Source organism: Camelus bactrianus, chromosome 8 (assembly GCF_048773025.1).
Source record: "Camelus bactrianus isolate YW-2024 breed Bactrian camel chromosome 8, ASM4877302v1, whole genome shotgun sequence".
Lineage (NCBI taxonomy): Eukaryota > Metazoa > Chordata > Mammalia > Artiodactyla > Camelidae > Camelus > Camelus bactrianus.
The window spans coordinates 70,092,035-70,112,267 of record NC_133546.1 but is presented as its reverse complement, the minus strand read 5'-3'; the positions used below and the strand labels follow the sequence as shown (position 1 = coordinate 70,112,267).

At 38.9% G+C, this 20,233-nt stretch overlaps 1 protein-coding gene across 3 annotated transcripts in view; it reads left to right on the top strand.

Moving 5' to 3' along the window:
• Positions 1-20,008, top strand: part of CD109 (CD109 molecule) — a 113,910-nt gene extending 93,902 nt beyond the window's left edge. For 2 of the 3 annotated variants that reach the window (XM_074368736.1, XM_074368735.1), the window contains exons 30-33: positions 1,486-1,628; positions 4,789-4,936; positions 13,448-13,550; positions 15,554-20,008. In XM_074368736.1, the coding sequence (XP_074224837.1) occupies positions 1,486-1,628; positions 4,789-4,936; positions 13,448-13,550; positions 15,554-15,741 (582 nt within the window). In that variant the 3' untranslated portion in view covers positions 15,742-20,008. The remainder of the gene's footprint in view (positions 1-1,485; positions 1,629-4,788; positions 4,937-13,447; positions 13,551-15,553) is intronic. The other variant, XM_074368737.1, reaches the window with a different exon arrangement.
• Positions 20,009-20,233: the final 225 nt, after the last annotated feature.

The window sequence follows — 20,233 nt, the reverse complement described above, 5'->3', positions numbered from 1 at the left end:
GTAAATATGGTACCTACTGGTCAGCACACTCACCAGTCCCGTGTCTGCACCTACATGCAGAAGACAAAGGGAGGGACCACTAGGCACTTCTCGTAATGGAGAAGAAAACTGCCAAAATGCTGGTCGCCTGGGAATAGGTACTGACATTTCCTTTAGTTGATATTTTTGTAAGTGCTCTAGGAAAAAGGAGGGCAAAGAAACTCAGGTTTGCAGTCAGAGTTCACCTCTTTTGGGTGATGGAAAGCAATCTACTGGAAATAAACTGCAAGATCTCTTGAAGTTCTCTGAGTGAGCAGTTGATCTCTACTATGGGCCAAATGTAAACTCTTAACACTTAGTTGTAGCTGGATGTTAATTGTGGCCCAGGGGACAAACCTCGTAGTTGTGCTTATTTCCTGATGAGATTGGTCTCTAAAGGACAATTGCACGTCACAGGAAAGGGGGTAATGAAAATCACAGAGGCTGTCTCTCCAGTTTGATGAGAGACTCCAAGAATACTCCAAGAAGATCCTACAATTTTCATTGTAGCTTAGGAAAAGTTGGAGAATGTCCAGACTGAGATATTCCAGATGATGAAGAGAATGAAGGATTATATGATCTAGGTGAGGCACAATCAAAAATTGGAACTCTTAGGTTTGAAAGATGAAGGCTTAGAGAGGGGTTTTTAAAGTATGTAAATCCACAGTGGATGCTGAATGTTGAGTTCTGAGGCATGTGTGTGTGAGAGAGAGACAGATTTAAGTATAAGTGAAAGAAAATACAGTATTACATAGTAATAGTGAGGCTTATGAATCTTGGTATCAAAGAAAGCGGAAGAGGTAAAGAATTTAAATAGTGCACTCCCAAGCTTCTGATCTTAGGATCTCTGAGAAAAACACTGGCCCTCACACTGCCCCCCACTGTCCCCACAGCACCATTCAAATTGGTGTTGCTGAAAAAGACCCAATTGACTTGAAATCCATCGTGTATTTCATTATCTTTGGAAAGCATTTTATGATCAAAAAGAATCCTTAGCAGTTGAACAAGTTTCTGTTCAACCAAGGATCTTGGATGAAGACATGTTGATTTATCTTACTGATAGTTTGTAAGGTTCCAGTTTCTGAAAAATGACTCCAGTTGGGCAGCGGAACTTAGGAATTAGTGGATGCTTTCAAGAGAGTTGGCAGTAGTTTCATTTCTACCCTCAAGGGAATGGTTCACATTCTTTGAAAAAGCAATAACCATCAATATCATTCACGATGGTCTAGGATACTTGGAATGTTATGTAACAATTTCTCAATTTAAAAATCATTATTTATAAACGTTCATAATTATATTTGTTGATTATGATACTTACTTAGTAAAACTAATTTTTTTCTAGGTTGAAGATTACAAATTTAGTTGGGTTTGTCCTGAAGAGAATCATTACATAATATTTAGAATGTATAACGAAGGCAGTTTATTGCTACTAATTTATTATTTATACTAAATTGTTATTTATTGCAGCTTAATATTATTTATAATGTGAAAGAGTCTGGATCTTCTAGAGTCCGAAAATCGATCCAAGATCAAGAAGCCTTTGATTTAGATGTTGCTATAAAAGATAATGAAGATGATATCAATCACTTGGATTTGAATGTGTGCACAAGGTTGGTATCTAAGTCCCTCCTCCTCCTCTTTCTCCTTAAAAAATTAGCTTTGAAGATTTGATTAAATATATGTTGTTATTTATAATGTAATTACATATATACAGTTATCTAACTATATCAATATAAGGAGTTACATTTAAGAAAGATTTCAGTTATGTGTTACATTTCAGATTACAGACTAGAAGTACTGCTAATTATATTTAAGCATTTATTTCTCAACATGTCCAGATTATTTACAGGTTTTCCTTGTATTTATAACAAGTTTGAATAGAGAAGTTTTATAAAATTCAAGTTTATAAAAGCTTTAAATTCACAAATCATGTTTAATACTCCAAAGTTGGTTATTTCTTTCTGTTGGTCATTTTCCTGTTAAATAATTATATCAGGTTCATATTTAACCTTAATAAAAGCATGCAAATTCAGTGAAGAGAATAGTTTTTTTAGATACAGTGAAAATATTCCAGTTTAAAAGGTCCTCATGTTGGGAAATTAGGCTCTTCCACCTTCTGGGAGTACTTGCTGAGGTGACTTAAATTTGGTCTGTGTCCCGAGCATCTGAGGATCTTATTAAGTCATAAGGAAAAGGCGTCCACCTCAAGACTGCTGACTTCACAGATTCAGGGTCTTGCTCATTCTACTGCACACCCAAGTTTGAGAGCAACCCCTTCAGAAAGTTCTCGAATCAAGAGGCTTTACAGTTTCTTCCTTATCAGTCTGTCCTCTTACCTCTGCATGATTTGGTGTTAAGCTGGGTGTTCCTGCAAGATGTGCTGACACTGAGGAGCTGCTACCTGCCCTTGTTAAGTGTCCCTAGTGTTTGGTTGAACTTGGGCTGTCGATGGGCTAGAAATCATGGCTGTGGTCCTGAGCTGCCAGATGCTCTCAAGGTCATCTCTGGGCATTCCTCCAGGGGGTCAACCTTTTTAGCCACTGCCTGAACCCAACCTCCTCCATTATTGCTACCATCTGGACTATCTTGGGCCTTCTTGTTCCTGATTTTGGTATGAAATGTCACATGTGTTTGCCCCCTCCCTGACCTTATTGGGCATTTTGGACCAGCCGCACGGGGTTATCAGAATCTCTGCGGTGGCTTCCTTTCCAGCTGAGAAGAAAGTAGGACTCCCATTATACTTTACTAAGTTTGCAACTGGGCTGTGTTCCAGAACAACAATATCAAGTTATTATTATTGTTGTAAACAACAACCACCTACATTTATCACAGACTCACTTGCCAGGCCTGGTACCAGGCGCCCGCGCGCCCGTCTCATTCAGCCCTTACAGTACCTCTATGAAGTAGGTGCTAGTACTATCCCTGCTTTTCTCAGTCACTCCTTCAGTCACTCATTCACTCAGTAATACTGGTTGAGACTCCCTTAAGTGCCAGGCACAGGGCCAGGATTCGGAATATAAATGTTCAGCCAAAAAGACAGAGATGTCCTCATGGAACTTACTATTTGGAAGGGGAGACAGAAATTAATAAACCTAAATCCTGACGCCAGCGTAAAATTCCAGTTTGGGAAAAGGCACAAAAGAAGAGTCTTACGGTGCCCTGAGAGGGAGTTTACCTGTTGGAAAGGTCACGTGAAGACACAGAAGAGGGAAATCAGGTGCGACTGAGATTCAGACCACGACGGGGCCTCATTCCGTGCAGGGGTGCATGCCAAGAGGCGGGATTCCGAATCTGAATCCAGAATCAGGAGTCAGATGGGACAGTAAACTTTGCTAGGTAGAGGATGTCTGTGTCTTTTTTGTCTTCTTTTTTTGGAGGATCTGGAGAAGAGAAGTGTTTTCATGTCAGGTGAGGGGTTTTATAAAAAAGGATTCAGATGCTGCTACTAGTTTTCTGAGAAAAATCTGCTATAAAACACAAATAAAATCTTAAGTGAATTCTTTCAATGACACTTTATAAACAAATGGCTGGTATTTCCGGCATTTTATTCTCATCAGTTGGGTCCAAGCCCTCACTCACCTCAGACAAGGTTTCTCGGTGACAGGGTAATTTAACAGATCTGTCCATGGCTGGCAAAGAGACCAGGTCAACCAAGGCACTTTGGACGACGTACTGAAGTCTCCGTGCCTAAGCAGATTGGCTGTTTTTCTCATCTGTGCTTTTTGCTCAGATACAAACACCTCTAGTTTTAATGCCCGTATTAGTTTTCAATAGCATCTCTTCTGGCTCGTGCATCAGCCAGCAGATGGTTCCAGCTGCCTGGGACTGCCGGGCCCGCTGCAGCCAGCACTCGTGTTGTATGGCTTTTCCATCAGTCATGTTTGGCAGGCATCTGTTTGCTGCTCTGAAAAGCAAGATTTTCTGCTGGCCCCTCTTGCTCTTGCCATTTGGAGGACAACAGGAACTGACTTCACGATGCTAGGAGCCTTTCACGTTGGAGACAGACTCCTTCCCATCACGACGCAGGGCTCTTTCTGCTCCAGACAAAAAGCGCTTGCCACCTATTCATTTTAGAAAAATATTTGTTTTAAAGGAGACAAAATGTTGTGGGTGCCCAGATGCTCTGATGATCGCACAGGGTTAGAGAATGAGCAGTGTAATAAAACTTTCCAAGGCTTGTCATTCTCCCAAGGTGGCCAAAGAAAACAGAAAATGTGCTCCAAGCATGTGGAAGAAGAAAGGGAAGGATGGGTCTTCTCTGTCTAAAACCAGATGAAGAAAAGGTTGTTAACGACTTGGCCACTGTCTAGTGCTGAGTGGTCAAGTGATGCTTCTTTTTCAATTCCTGGCTTTGAGCTGGAGATCTTAGTTCTGTCAACTTTTGGGAAGATGAAAAATACACTGCAGTTTGGAAACACTACTAGAAAACAAGAGTTGCCTGCCAAAGGGGCAAGGGCTGCACACGTTACAACCTAGGTGCACAAGCCACCACACGGCAGGCATTTCATACGGGCTGCCACGTGGTTGAAAGATACAAGGATTTCGTATCTGTAAGGAAAGGATTAACCTTTTTACAGTTTTCTATAATGATTTTTTAAATTTCAACCATACAGTAAATATTTGGAAAATATTGGCTGTTGTCATTTTTATTTTTTATATGGAGATAGTTTTTTTTCTCCTTAAAAGGCACAGTTGTTACTCTAATGATGATGCATTACTCTTTAGGGTTTTGCTAAAGGGTTCCCTTCCACCCTCTCTTCTTTGATTTAGATTTCTGGGTCCAATGAGAAGCGGCATGGCCCTTATGGAAGTTAACCTCCTCAGTGGTTTTACCGTGCCCTCAGACGCCATTCCCCTGAGTGAGACCTTGAAAAAAGTGGAACATGATCATGGGAAACTCAACCTCTACTTAGATTCTGTAAGTAGTAAAACCTGTTTCACATAGGTAACCATTGCCAGAGCCATCATTTATTGTGTTCGGAAGTCTACTTTACTTTACACGTGTTCATTCTAAGTTAGTATTCGGCCTTTTGTGTCCCTGAATAACTTTCACATGGCAACCGTATATTTTTCCTTACTAAAAATATATGATTATAAAATTAGTTTAAAGAGAATTGCTATTAATGGTGAGCCCAAAAGTCTTGATAAGGAAATCTGTTTCATACCAGATGTAAAACATACAGAAATTGCCATGTTATAATGTCTAAAATGCAATCCAGATCTCAATTTGAGAACTCCTTTGCCTCAGAGAATTGCTAAACATATTTGTTTAAATGCTGCTGCTGCTGAAAAAAAAAAAAAGTGCTGATGGTGAAAGCTTTAATCACATGTTCTAAAATACTCCCATGAATGGAGCAGCTTCAAGATGGCAGAATAGAAAGACACAGAGCTCACCTTCTCCCACAAATACATCAAAAATACACCTCCATGTGGAACAGTACTCATAGTATACCTACAGAACTCTGGCAGATCTTATACACATAGATCTACAAGAAACATTTCCATGTAACTGGATAGGAGGGGAAAAAAAAGAATCAGGGCAGGACCTGAGCCCTGGGGAGGAAAAGTGCCCTCACCCTGGGAAGCCCCTGCACCAGCAGGGAGGGCAGACTGGACAAAGGCGGAGCTTCAGTGGCTAGAGGAGAGTGCAGCAGCCACTTTGTGGCAGACAGAATGGGGAGAAACCTGGACAGAGGACTTGTGAGGTCCCCAGCCTAAGCAGCGAGCCTGTGGGCATGTACTGGGACTGGGTGCTGAATGAAGCTTGGGCTTTGGAGGACAGACCTGGAGGGAGGACTGGAGTTGGCTGCATGGAGGCAGCCTGGAGGGACTATAGTTCAGCACAGGCTGAGGCTGGGAGTGCGTGCAAAGGAGCCCAGTCTGCCATAGCAGTCTCCTTCTTGGCTTGCTCTGGAAGGGCACAATTGCTGATAGGTTGACCCCCAGTGGAGGCCAGGCTGAAATCTGAGTCCATTCCCAGGGGCCACATGATTTCAGAAGATGGACTGAGATTTGAGTGGTATCCCAGGTAGATATGGCAGATTTATATCGCTGGTACCTTTTAAGCTCAGTGTCTCCAGGACATCTGAGCAGAATACTGGTGCACAGCTGGGGCAGGTCTGGAATTAACAGGGTGTGGACACGGAGGCAGGGCTGGGGCCTGCCCATGGCCATGGCAGATTCAGGTGTGTGACTTGAGTGGATCTTCCCTGGTGGCTTTGTGAATAGAACACCTGAGGAACACCAGGGAAGGCTGCCTGCATCCCCACAGCTGAGGTGGGGCTGAAGGCAGTGCCAATAATAGTGTATTTTGTGAGCCTGCACAACAAGTGACAAGAGACACCATGGAAGGCACTTCTAGGTGGACGGCTCCTGCAGAGGGCTACTCAGTGGCTCCTCTCCCAGAGGAAGCACTCCAGTCCCACCTACCTCACACAGCAGTTCAGATCTAGGGGCTTCTACTCCAACAACTAGGGGGCAGACCCAGCCCCCGATAGGGCTGTGGCAACCACAGAGCAAAGAGGAGGCCCTGCTCAGTGTCCGGTGCAGGTTCCGGGCACCACAACACTGACAGACTCCCTATCAAGGGGATAACAGGTAGCACACATGGAGGGAAGACATGATAGCCATCATACTAAAAATGGCCCTCACACAAAAATATACTGCACACACACAGCCTACACAAGGATGCTCCCACATAAGAGCAGCCCATCGAGACTGCAGTATATAACTGTTACTCCTAAATACATAGAGTCAGAGAACTATATAAGAAAAATGAAGAAGCAGAAGAACCACTCCCAATTAAAAGAACAAGAGAAATCCCCTGAAAAGAACAATGAAACAGACTTCTCCAGTCTATCAGAATTTGAGTTCAAAAAAGAGATAATAAAACCACTGAAGGAATTAAGAGAGGCTACTGATAGAAATACAAATTATTGTAAAAAATGAACTAGAAACTATAAATTAAAATCAGAAAACTCAATTGCCAAGATGAAAACCAAGTTAAAGGCAATAAATAGCAGACTAAATAATGCAGAAGAACAAATAAGTGATTTAGAAGACAGGATAATAAAAATCACCCAATTGGAACAGCAGAGAGAAAAACAAAAGAAAAAAAGGAAGGAGTATAAGAGACCTGTGGGATAACCTAAAGCATGCTCATCTGTGCTTTAAAAGGGTCCCACAAGGAGAAGAAAGCAAAAAGGGGATTGAAAATGTATTTGAAAAAATTATGGCTGAAAACTTCCCAAACCTAAAAGAGGAAACATATCCAGGTACAGGAAGCACACAGGGTCCCAAACAAGATGAACCCAACTAGGCCAACACCAAGACATATTATCATTAAAAGAGCCAAAGTTCAAGATAAAAGAGAAGATTCTAAAGCAGCAGAAAAAAACAGGTGGTTACAAGGGAATCCCCTGTTAACTATCAGCCGATTTCTCTACAGAAACATTGCTGGCCAGAATGGAGTTGCAAGATACACTCGAAGTCCTCAAAGAGAAAATCTTGCAACCTTGGATAATTTACCCAGCAAGATTATTATTTAGAATAGAAGGAGAGAGAAAGAATTTTTCAGACAAGCAAAAACTAGAATAATATGGCAACACAAGGCCTGTCCTGAAAGAAATATTGAAAGGTCTTCCCTAAATAGAAAAGAAGCAGGAAGCTATAGAAATGAGAAAACCATCATTGGAAATGCAGTAACCACAATGAACAGCAAAATAAACATGAAGATGCAAAAGAGTACATCAAAGTCATAAAAGGTGGGAGAAGAGAGTAAGAAAATGTAGATGCTTTCCTTTCTTTTTAGAATATGTTTGAGCCTATATGATTACCAGTTTAAACCAAGTAGATATAGTAATGGATTAACATACTTGAAAAACAGGGTAACCACAAATCAAAAACATGAAATAGAGTCACAAAAGCCAAAAAGAAAAGAACTCAAGCATAATACAGAAGAAAATCATCAAACCACAAAAGGAAAAACAAAAAGAAAAAGAAAGGAATGAAGAAGAAATACAAAATCAACTGGAAAACAAGGTTTAAAATGGCAATAAACACATATCTATCAATGATTACTGTAAATGTCAGTGAACTAAATTCTCTAATCTAAAGACATAGAGTGGCAGATTGGATAATAATACAAGAGCCTACTTACTATATGTTGCTTGTAAGAGATCCACTTTAGGGCAGAGGACACACATAGATTGGAGGTGAGAAGATGGAAAAAGATATTTCATGCAAACGGAAATGACAAGAAAGAGGGGGTAGCAATATTCATATCAGACAAAATAGACTTTAAAACAAAGGCCATAAAGAAAGATAAAGAAGGACACTATATAATGATAAAAGGATCAATACAAGATGAGGATATTATACTTGTTAACATATCTGCGCCCAGTATAAGTGCACCTAAATATATAAAACTAATACCAACAAACATAAAAGAAGAAATGGATGGGAATACAATAATAGTAGGAGACTTCAACACCCCACTAACATCAATGGACAGATATTCCAGACAGAAATCAAGAAAGCAACAGAGATCCTCTAAATGACATAATAGAACAGTTAAGACTTAATTGATATTTTCAGGACGTTACATCCAAAAACAAAACAAAACAAAACAAACCAGAATATACATTCTTTTCAAGTGCACATGGTACATTCTCCAGGATAGATCTCATACTTGAACACCACAAGCCTCAACAGATTTAAGAGAATAGAAATTATTTCAAGCATCTTTTTTTGACCAAGATGCCATGAAACTAGAAATCAGCCACAGAAAGAGAAACGAAAAAAAAAAAAAAACATGCATGGAGACTAAACAACATGCTACTAAAAAACCAATGGGCCAATGATGAAATCAAAGAGAAAATTAAAAAATACCTTGAGACAAATGACAATGAAAACGCAACCAAGTAAAATCTGTGAGATGAAACAAAAGGAGTCCTAAGAGAGAAGTTCATAGTGATAGAGACCCTCCTTAAAAAACAGGGAAAATCTCAGATAAACAACCTAACCTACCCTCTGAAAGAATTAGAAAGAGAACAAATAAAACCTAAAGTCAGCAGAAGGAAAGAGAGAATAAAGATCAGGGAGGCAGTAAATAAAAGAGAGATTAAAAACAATAGAAAAAAATCAATCAAACCAAGAGCTGGTTTTTTTTTTTTGAAAGAGTAAACAAATAGAGAAGAATAAACACAGGTCACAAATAAACAAAACAAGAAATGAAAGATGAGAAACTATGACTGATACCACAGAAATACAAAAAACCATAAGAGAATACTATGAACAATTACGTGCCAACAAATTGGACAACCTGGAAGAAATGGACAAATTTTTAGATACATACAGATCACCAAAAATGAATCAATAAGAAATAGACAGTTTGAACAGACAGATCACTAGAAGTGAATAGAATCTGAAAACAACAGCAACAGCAACTCCTTGCCAACAAAATTCTAGGACCAGATGGCTTCACTGGGGAATCTAACAAACAATGCAGAGAAGAATTTTTACCGATCCTTCTCAAACTCTTCCAAAAAACTGAAGAGGATGGAGCACTCCTAAACTCATTCTATGAAGCCACTATCACCCTGATAGCAAAACCAGACAAAGACACTACCAAAAAAGAAAATTATAGGCCAGTATCTTTGATGACAATGAATGCAAAAATTCTTAAAATATTAGCAAACCAAATCCCACAACACATAAACAAGATTATACACTAAGATCAGGTTGGATTCATCCCAAGGACACAAGGATGGTTTGACATACAAATATGAACCAACATGATGCATCACGTTAACAAAAGAAAGGACAAAAAATCACATGATCATCCCAGTAGATGCAGAAAAAGCATTTGATAAAATTCAACATCCATTCATGATAAAAACTCTTACCAAAGTGGGTATAGAGTAAACATATGTCAACATAATAAAAGCTATTTATAACAAACCCACAGCCAGCATAATACTCAATGGTGAAAATTTGAAAGCCTTCCCCCTAAAACCTGGAACAAGATAAGGACACTCACTCTTACAACTTCTACTCAAGTACTGGAATTCCTATCCATAGCAATCAGACAAGAAAAAGAAACAAAAGAGATCCAGATTGGAAGGGAAGAGGGTAAATTGTCACTACATGCAGATGACATGATATTATATATAGAAAACCCTAAAGACTCCACACAAAATCTAGTAGAACTGATAAACAAATTCAGCAAGATAGTAGGCTACAAGATTAACATACAGAAATCTGTTGCATTTCTTTACACTAACGATGAAGTATCAGAAAAGGAAAGTAAAAAAAAGATTCCTTTTAAAATTGTGTCAAAAATACTCAGGAATATACCTGACCAAAGAAGTGACAGACTTATATGCTGAGAACTATAAAATATTGATAAAAGAAACTAAAGATGATGAAGGAAATTAAAGATGATTAAACAAATGGAAAGATATCCCATGCTTTTGGATTGGAAAAATTAATATTGTTAAAATGGCCATACTATCCAAAGCAATCCATAGATTTAATGTGACCCTATCAAATTACCCAGGACATTTTTCACAGAACTAGAACAAATAATCCTAAAATTTACATGGAAATCACAAAAGACCCAGAATTACCACAGCAATACTGAAGAATGAAGCTGGAGGAATAAACCCCACCACCCCAGACTTCAGACAATATTACAGAGCTGCAGTAATCAAAACAGTGTCATACTGGCACACACAAAAAAAGAAAACAGATATAGGGATCAATGGAACGAATAGAGAGCCCAGAAATAAAATCACAGACCTACAGTCAGTTAATCTTCAACAAAGGAGGCAAGAATATACAGTGGAGAAAAGAGCCTCTTCGGCAAGTGGTGTTGGGAAAGCTGGACAGCTGCATGTAAATCAGTGAAGTTAGAACACTCTCTCAGACAATACACAAAAATAAACTCAAAATGGCTTAAAGACTTAAATATAAGACAGAACACCATAAATCTCCTAGAAGAGAGCATAGGCAAAACATTCTCTGACATAAATCCTGTTTTCTAGGTCAGTCTCCCAAGGCAATAAACAAATAGAGCACAATCAAACATAAGCTTTTGCAAAGCAAAGAAGCCATAAAAAAAGAGACAACCTATGGGCTGCTAGAAAATATTTGCAAACAATGCGACTGACAAGGGTTTAACTTTCAGAATATACAAACAACTCATACAACTCAATAAAAAGAAAACAAATGATCCAATCCAAAAGTGGGCAGAAGTTCTAAGCAGACATTTCTCCAATGAAGACATACAGATGAATAATAGGTACATGAAAAGATGCTCAGCTTTTCTAATTATTAGAGAAATGCATATCAACACTGATGAAATATCACCTCACACCAGTCAGAATGGCCATCATTGAAATAATAAATGCTAGAGAGGGTGTGGAGAAAAGGGAACTCTCCTACACTGTTGGTGGTGTGGAAATTGGTGCAGCCACTATAGAAAACAGTATGGATGCTCCTTAAAATATAAAAACAGAGTTGCTGTATACTTCTGGCATATATTTAGAGAAAACTCCAATTCGAAAAGATACATGTGCCCCAACGTACATGGCGTCATTATTTACAACAGCCAAGACATGGAAGCAACCCAGGTGTCCATGCACAGATGCCTGGATGAAGAAGATATATATATATATATACACAATGAAATACTACTCAACCATAAAAAAGAATGAAATAATGCCATTTGCAGCAACATGGATGGACCTAGAGATTATCATACTAAGTTAAGTAAGTCAGAGAAAGACAAATACGTATCACTTATATGTGGAATCTAAAAAAAAATTAACCACAAATGAACTTACTTACAAAACAGAAAGGGACTCACAGACCAAAAACAAACTGATGCTTACCAAAGGGGAATGCAGGGGGACGGATAAATAGGAAGTTTGGGATTAGCAGATACAACTACTATATACAAAATAGATAAACAACAAGGTCCTACTATACAGCGCAGGGAACTATATTCTATAACTTGTAATAACCTGTAATGAAAAAGAATACGAAAATGAATATATACGTATAACTGAATCACTATGCTATACACCAGAAATTAATACAACATTGTAAACTGATTATACTTCAATAAAATAAAATGCTTCCATGAAAAAAATTTTAATATGTTCCCAAGGAACTAATGTTCCTGCATTGAAAAGTTAGGTGCTTTCATTGTAATATTTTCAGAGGTTTGGCCTTTACACAAAATTATATAATTTTTATGTACTCTTTCCATTGCTGTATGAAAATTACTGATCCAAGAATAAGGTGCATAAAATATGTGAGAGAAAGGTTAGTGAAGAATTCAAAACTCTACTTGTTATGTCTCAAAATTGCTGGCACATAAGTTTATTCTGACATCTATATGAAATTCATATGTGGAATCAAAACTGAGTTCTAAGTGTTCTTAGGACTTAATGTCACTTGGGGGAAACACGTATGTTTCTTATTTCAGTTTTGCCAAGTATGAATCAATTGCAAATTGCAAAAACAACTATATTTCTTCAGCAACAGATCTACTTTTAAAAAGCTAGTTCCTTAATGTTCTTGTCGTTTTAAGACTTCAAAAACCACTTTGGTTAAAAAAGCTGTTAAATCCAGTTTAGGTCTCTAGATTGTTTTGCTGTTCAGTAATTTTCATACACTAAATATGGCTTGAGCTAATTTAGGGCTTCAAAAACACATTTAAGATTTTTATTTAATAATATAATTGGTTTTGGAGTTTTCCAGTTTTATGATGTTCTTGTTAATGGTTGTCTTAATTTGAGTGTCTGTTACATTTTTTTGACTGATTAATTTGACTTTTCACTTACTCCTCATTGGAATATTTGAAGGAATTCATCAATTTTGAATTTCTTAACCAACATTGTTCGTCAAATTCGCATAAGCTGCCGCTCCTAGAAGCCAGGAGGCTGGCCTTTCATACCCCGTATTGGTCAGTTACTGATTGTGGGCTGTGGCCCCTACCCTGCGGTTGCTTCACTTACTGGATGAGGTGGCTCCTGTGAGCTAAGGGTGATTCCCCAGAGAAGGGGGCTGGTGTGAGTTGGTACCAGCCACCGGGCTGGGGTGCAAAGCTGAGGCTGGGCCTGGGTGAGGCCCCAGGGCTGGGAGCATGCACATTTGAGCTCCTGCTTACTTAACCACTCAGATTCTCAGTATCTGTTTCAGTAAAATGGAACTAAGAATAACACCAGTCTTGCAAGGACTGTTTTACAAGTTAAGTGATGTAATTTATATAATGCTCTTACAGTACCGGCTGTGTAGAAGTGAAGTACTCCCTGAATGTTAGTTTCTAGAGCTGTTTCCTAAAATGAAATGAGAAAGAGATGTCTTTTACTTTATTGTGAGCACATAGTCACCTCTTTAAACATCTTTTGTATTTTTCAAGGTAAATGAAACCCAGTTTTGTGTTGATATTCCTGCTGTGAGAAACTTTAAAGTGTCAAATACACAAGATGCTTCAGTGTCCATAGTGGATTACTATGAACCAAGTAAGTGTGTTTTGGAGTTCCTAATACTTTAGGAGTTAAGCCAGGCATTCATTCATTGATTCATTCATTCAAAGTGTCCACCTGCTGGATTGGTTTTGCTGGGAAGAGTGTTGTAGGTGGGGGAGTGTAAGGGGTTGGGGAGCAGGAGGTGAGCTGTCCATTTAAATGAAGACAATTGATAATTTATAAAAATAATCACATGATAGCATTTAGCATATGATACTAAAAAGTGATGTTATTGCTCATAACATTTTAGGTTTTTAACTCACTGTTATTAAACTTTACAAAGAAAACTTGAGAAGAGTTCAGGTTTGTTTGGTTTCCAAGGTTCTGCTCCTGTTCCGAGCACCCATTGTGTTTCCAGTTTTAAAAGGCACTTCTTCAGGAGGAAAGGTGGACACCATCCACAGCGGGAAAACCTCAGCTGGGTTTAGCTCTTTCTTCACCGAGGGAGTCATCTTCTGCTAAGACATATATTGTAACAGATTTTTAAAGCAATCATTTTAAGAAAAATATAGTCTTTGGAAAATAACGACCTTCTTTGATTCAAATGTGAGACATTTAGGATGTGAAAGTAGAGATCTAGTTTGGAGATCACCTAAGTTAATTAGGACGGATCTGTGTTCAGGCGCAGACTGATTCTGCGGGTGTGTGGTTTCCCGACTAAAGTTTCACCTCGTAATCGCATTTGTCCTGAACGAGCATTCCTGGTGGCTTAGAATCATCAGAATGCACGAGTCGTGAACATTTTCAGGTGATAGGTGGTTGTAGATAATTACACTTTAAAATACAAGGAACTTTCCCGCATCATTGGTAGTGATGCTGGAGCACCCGTTAAAGACTGCAGTAGCACCAGCTCTCTCTCCTCCTGAGTCAACAAGCCAGTTCCTCTTGTCTTTTGCTCCTCTTGTCTTTTGCCTCCTATTGGAGCTGGGAAAGAGCCTTCCCCCAGTTCCCGTGGGACATTGTGGGGACGCACTGACGCAGCACTTTTTTTCTGGTGGAAGGATGGAATCCGCTGTGGAGACTGGGTGACAGTACCTAGTTATCCAACTTTGTTATTTTATAACCCAGTTGAAAAATTCTCCAACTGACGTTTCTTAGGTGCATGGAGAACATTTCAGACATTTTAGAAGCAAAAAAGATTCAGTCTGTGTAAATTTTTGAGGAAAATAACTTATGTATGAGGAGGACATTTTAAAATGACAACATTAGAAAGATTGGAATAATAAAAACCAACCAACCTGTTATTTGAAAACTATTAAAGTTAGAAAACATATTTGTAATATTAAAAATTGTTGAAAACGCATGAAGAAATTTGAAAATAGAAAGTTTTAAGAATTGTAAAAATAAAAATTTATGTTTCATGATTAAGTTTACTGTAGTGTTACTGGTGCTTTATGTATATATTTTAAATATTAGTTATATTTTATATATTACTTATATAATATATATATATTACTATAAAATTTACCCAAGTTGAATAGTTTTAAAGACTGTATGTCAGTGTTTTAAAACATTGAGACAAGGCATTGCACAGGCAGGGTTCTCTTCATATTTTCACATTTAAAAAATAAAGTCCATGGCAAATATTTCTCTTCAGTAGTTCTAATGATTAGCACTTCACTTGAATGCATAGAAAATGTCAGCCTAAAATAAACTCTCGAGGAGTTTAAAAAATCCTCCGTTTACAGTCTACCCTGTTCCAGGCATTTCAGGTTGTGGTTGACTTGCAGCGGGCAGCTGTGGTCTGTTTCCTCTCTTTCAATGCTGGCCAGCTGCTGGTGGTGGAGAAGTTGGACCGAAAGCATTGTTTCTCTCTTGGATTTGGTTAGCAGCTTGGGGCCCCTCGTGAGCATGTCAGTTGTTTCTTGTAAAGAAAAATAAAATTATATGAAAAGCGGTAAACTCGAAAGAGTGTATTGAAATGCTCTTAAGTTCTGGCAAAGTACATGTTTCTAAACAAAGGAGGCATGTAAACTGATGTCTGCCTCTTTGAACAGGGAGACGAGCGGTGAGAAGCTACAACTCCAGAGCGAAGCTGTCGTCCTGTGACCTCTGCGGCGACACTCAGGGCTGCGGGCTCTGTGACAGCGCGGCCTCAGCCTCCCCTTCTCCCCCTCCTGCCAGCCTCCTTTTCTGCTTCACGCTTCTGTTTTCTTTGCAAAGCTGGCTGCGACCGGTTTTTTAAGCACTCCATGTAACGCTTTTGTTTCCAGAAGTCACGTGTGATTGTCTTGTTTTCGTAATCAAATATTGCATCCGATTACTCTGATCACCGTTTTTTTTTCTTGTTATGGGGTCGGGGGGCAATGGTGGACAACAGGTCCTCGCATGCAGAGCTGCATTGATTTCTTCTCCTGACTTCCGTGCGGAACAAAAGTCCGAATTACTGCAGCTGTGTTTCTTCATTTCCCCCTCTTAAAACCTTTTAGGACTTTTTTTGGACGGGCTGTTTTCTCCAGAATAAATGTTATTCTAGATGATTCTTTTCATTTTCTAGAGGAAATGAGCCTAGGTTCTTAAGCTTTGCTTTACATCAGCGTCTGCTTAGTATCAACAGTGATGGATTTCCTGGGAGCAAGGAGAAAACACCCTGAGGGCGGAGCTTGTTCTGTCTCTTCTGTACCAGCCTCAGCCTCTGCCCACCACGCCCGCCCCTCTGGTCTCAGTACATCCTTCTTAATCAGGTATTACTTGGACATAGATGGTGATTCTTTTTTTTTTTTTTTTAAAGGGAAATAAATGGTGGTTTTCCACTCCAGATGTGGTCACATACCCCAGCCCTAACCTTCTTCGGTTTTCCCTCTGGAGAGGAGAAGAGGGAGGATGCGCTTTGCTGTGCCGCCCGCGGTTCAGAGGTTGAGTGTGCTGGGAAGTGCCCGGAGGGCCCCCAGGCACGTTCTCCTCTCGGACCCCAGCCCCACACACGGGTTCTGTTCAGACAGCATTGCAACAGGTGCCTTCTGTGACTTGGACCAGAAGATCCCGGATCAGGAGGCACATGCCAGCTAGTCATGGGGGATGCTAAGCCAAGGGGAGTGACAGAATCCTGTCTGCGACACAGCAGGCTGACCTCCCCATGGTCTGGGAAAGAAGGTGGGGTTTGACAAGGATCAGAGAGATGTGAAGTACGATAGGGCACTGGCCAGGGTCCTGTGGAACCTTCTAGACTCAGATGTCTGAGTGTCAGACTACCAGCTGTCTGGTAACGTCTAATACTTGCTCTGAATCTTACAGAAGATTCTTAAATTTTGAGCACCTGGGTCATTGGTTCCCCGGTATTTGGAAGGATAATATTCATTTATCTGGGTGAAAACTTTAAAGAAGTTTTCTTCCTTCTTCCCCCTTCCCTGTTTTTTCTCTCTTCCTTCTTTCTTCCTTTCCTTGCCATCTTCCTTTCTTCTTTTCCTTTGAAACATATTGAAATATTTTAGACATGTCAAAAACAGTTTAAAGATCTTTTACTAAATCTAAAAAGTGGTTTAATTTCACCCCCAAACTCCACAGCATTTCTCTCAAAAGGACGTAGAACCATGATTGCCATGGGCTCCCAAGAGACTGCATTACATACAGTATTTTCGTCTGTTTAAAAGTAAATCCAAAAATAAAATATGCAAATAGTATCTTTTAAAGTGAATATTTAAAAGAATGTTGTCATTTTAGTGAATTTAAAGAAATTACAGTGGGGTGGATATTCAGGGATTGTTTAATGGATATTTTGGAAGCAAAGGTAGGAATTTCCAGCATTCAGTAATTTTTGAAAGCTTGAAATCTGTATATAGAAAAGAGATGCTAAAAGAAAGATCTACGGAGAAAGCTGGTAAATATCAAACATATGATTTCCTTTTCAGTAGGGAAAAGTTTTCAGTTGTGTTACGCCTTTGAAACAGTCTGATCTGAAAAAGGCGCTTGTGTTTGTCCTTCCTGCGTGGGGATTTCGGCTTTTATATCCTAGGCTTTCTTTGGAGGTGAAAGTGTCTTGTAAGAAAGTTGGAGGATGGTGTTGGCAAAAGATACCCCTTCCCCCTCCCTGGCCAGGGGACCTCAGACTGACCAGCCATAGCTCACATTCTGTAGCTTGTTTTCTGTTCATGCTGGACTTCTAGTGTAGAATCCTGGAAACACTGGAGTGGAAAGCCATCGGAAGACGACTTGTTGCTTTTTTAGACCATGTTTCTTCCTCACTGAAAACTAGAACTCTAGTATGTATTTTGTGAATTATTTCAGATTTTCAGGTTAAAAGCTCACCTTGTAACTCAAATTGCAGTGCATCTCTTTTTATTACAAATGTGTTAAAAATGAGGAGCAGGAGGGGGTCGAAGAGGAAGAAGAGAAGGAGGAGCAGGTGGAGGAGAGGGTCGCCAGCGTGGCCTTGAGCTGCATGTGGCCCTTCTTCCTTCTGCCTCCCAGAACACTGGCTCTCCTGCAGCAGCGGGCTTGGCTTACAGGGGACCACAAAGCCACTGGGATGCAGAAGAGAGGAGGACACGGCTTAGTAATAAATAGTAATGACTCTTTTCTTCACATGCTATGAATATTAATATTAAAAACCTCATTTCACCTTTAAGTTTGCTTATGCCGACTTTTCCTTTAGAATGCCATCAGCTTTATTTACTAATATGAACTAAGGTCCCCGTCTTCCCCACTAAGTGGGAACCTTATTAAGACACCAGCGTATCTCACTTCCAGTTTGGACTGGCCAGTGATTCCAGAGACTGAACATCGGGAGTAACTAACAGCCACATAACTCAAGGACAGAACAATGCTGCGGTTTCACCGTCTTTCTACCTTCTGATACAATTCTAAGAAAGAAATTAAAGCCCATTAAAATACGCTGGGCCAATGAAATGCTTCCTTTTATTGGACTGCCCTGTTACACTTGTCACTTATACACGCAATACTATATTCTACACATGGGAATTTTTCGGGATTGTATATAGCAATTCTCCCTGCTTCCATTTGTTTTAAGCTGGCTATATATATATTTTTCAAGTTGTATTTAACCATACTTTTTGTTTATATTAAATTTAGTTATAAATAGTCTGGCAATCTAATGCTAATTATCTTTATTTTGATATAGTTCAATTAGTTTGATGTAATTCAGTTTGACACCATTCGACATTTCTGGCTGTCCTATGACATTTTTTAAAAATTGGAGCTATGATTTGTCTTTGTCATTCTTTAAAGGCGCCATTTCATTAACCATGTAATCTGGAGTTCTTTGTAACAGCCTTACTTTTTCTAATTTGCTTTATTGAAGTCTAATACTGAATTCTATAAAAAAAATATGGTGTAAATATCTCCTTGTCAAGGTTTCTTAACATAAGGACAGTACTTATTTCGGGTTTGTCAAGTGGCTACCATGGGTCCAGATACCCTTATGTATATTCTTCAGTGCATCATTTTCTTGCACTTTGTAAATATGAGACCCTTACAGTAAGTGGACTCACTCTTGGATTAAGCTTCGGAACCTTATATATCCTCAGTAAGGGCTTCTGTTAGATAGAAGTATATTCCTATTTTTCTTTGTTTTCAAATTCCAATAAGGCATAGATAGCACTTTTAAGAACTTAAAATTTTTCTATCATCTATTCAAATGATATTCGTGTTAATATTAAATATCTTAAGTTACATTGGGAGTAATTTGAGGTGCAATTATTTTTATCGTGACTTTGAATAGAGGACTGTTATCCTACTTTCTTCCGGAAAGTAAGCAGTAAATATATATTTTTAATGAAGTATGTGTGAGTGAGAGTAGGCTTGTTTCAAAACTCTCTCTGGCCATTGAGTTGTGTTTTCATGTGCCTCATCAAAAGACAGCGCCACGTTGTGTTATTCTGTAAAATGTTGCCATTTCATTTCCATGATTGTAACACAGGAAAATAGATGTTTTCTAAGTTCTTACTTCAAAGGACGCTTATACACTGGTATGTGTGTGTCTCTGTAATGGGGATGATACTGACATATGTGTCGCTACATATTTAAGAATAATTCTGTCTCACGTTGCCATGAAGCCATGATTTACCACTCTTCTGCCCATGTATTGAATCGACGGTGGAAGATTGTTCCATGTTCTACTTACAGCTCTTTAAGATTTATCTTTGCTAGGTTTAATAAAGAGTGGCTCTGTTCTGGTCTTTCAAGCCTTTATGTTTTGAATTTTTAAAATAGTAGGGTATAGTTGATGTGGTAGAGACAATTGTTTTTTGTACACAGGAAGTATTACAAGATTTTATTCATAAATCCTCTCTTTTATAAAGCTGTTTTGCATATGAGAAGGATACTGTTGAAATAAAATATTATTTTTCCAGAAACTAAAGCTTTCTATATGGAACCAGGGTGATTCTGAAAGTTTAAATTTTAGGTGTTCAAGTATTATGTTGTTGTCAATTGTACTTGAATATGTATTCAATAGGAAACCATGATTTATCAATAAAAATGAACATTTCCAGCTATCTATTATCAGTGTTGTTTTTATTTTAGCTTAAAATCATGTCATTGGCGCATCTCCTTAATTGAACCTGTTTAATGGTGAGATATGGGATATCTGAGGGGGGGGTTATTGTGTTATAAGAATTTGACATGAATGAGCTGAAAGGAACTTGACCACCAGCCCCCTTCACCTCCCTCCTCATTCTTTGCGTTTGGTGTTGGAGTGGGGTTCGTGGAGAGGTACGTGA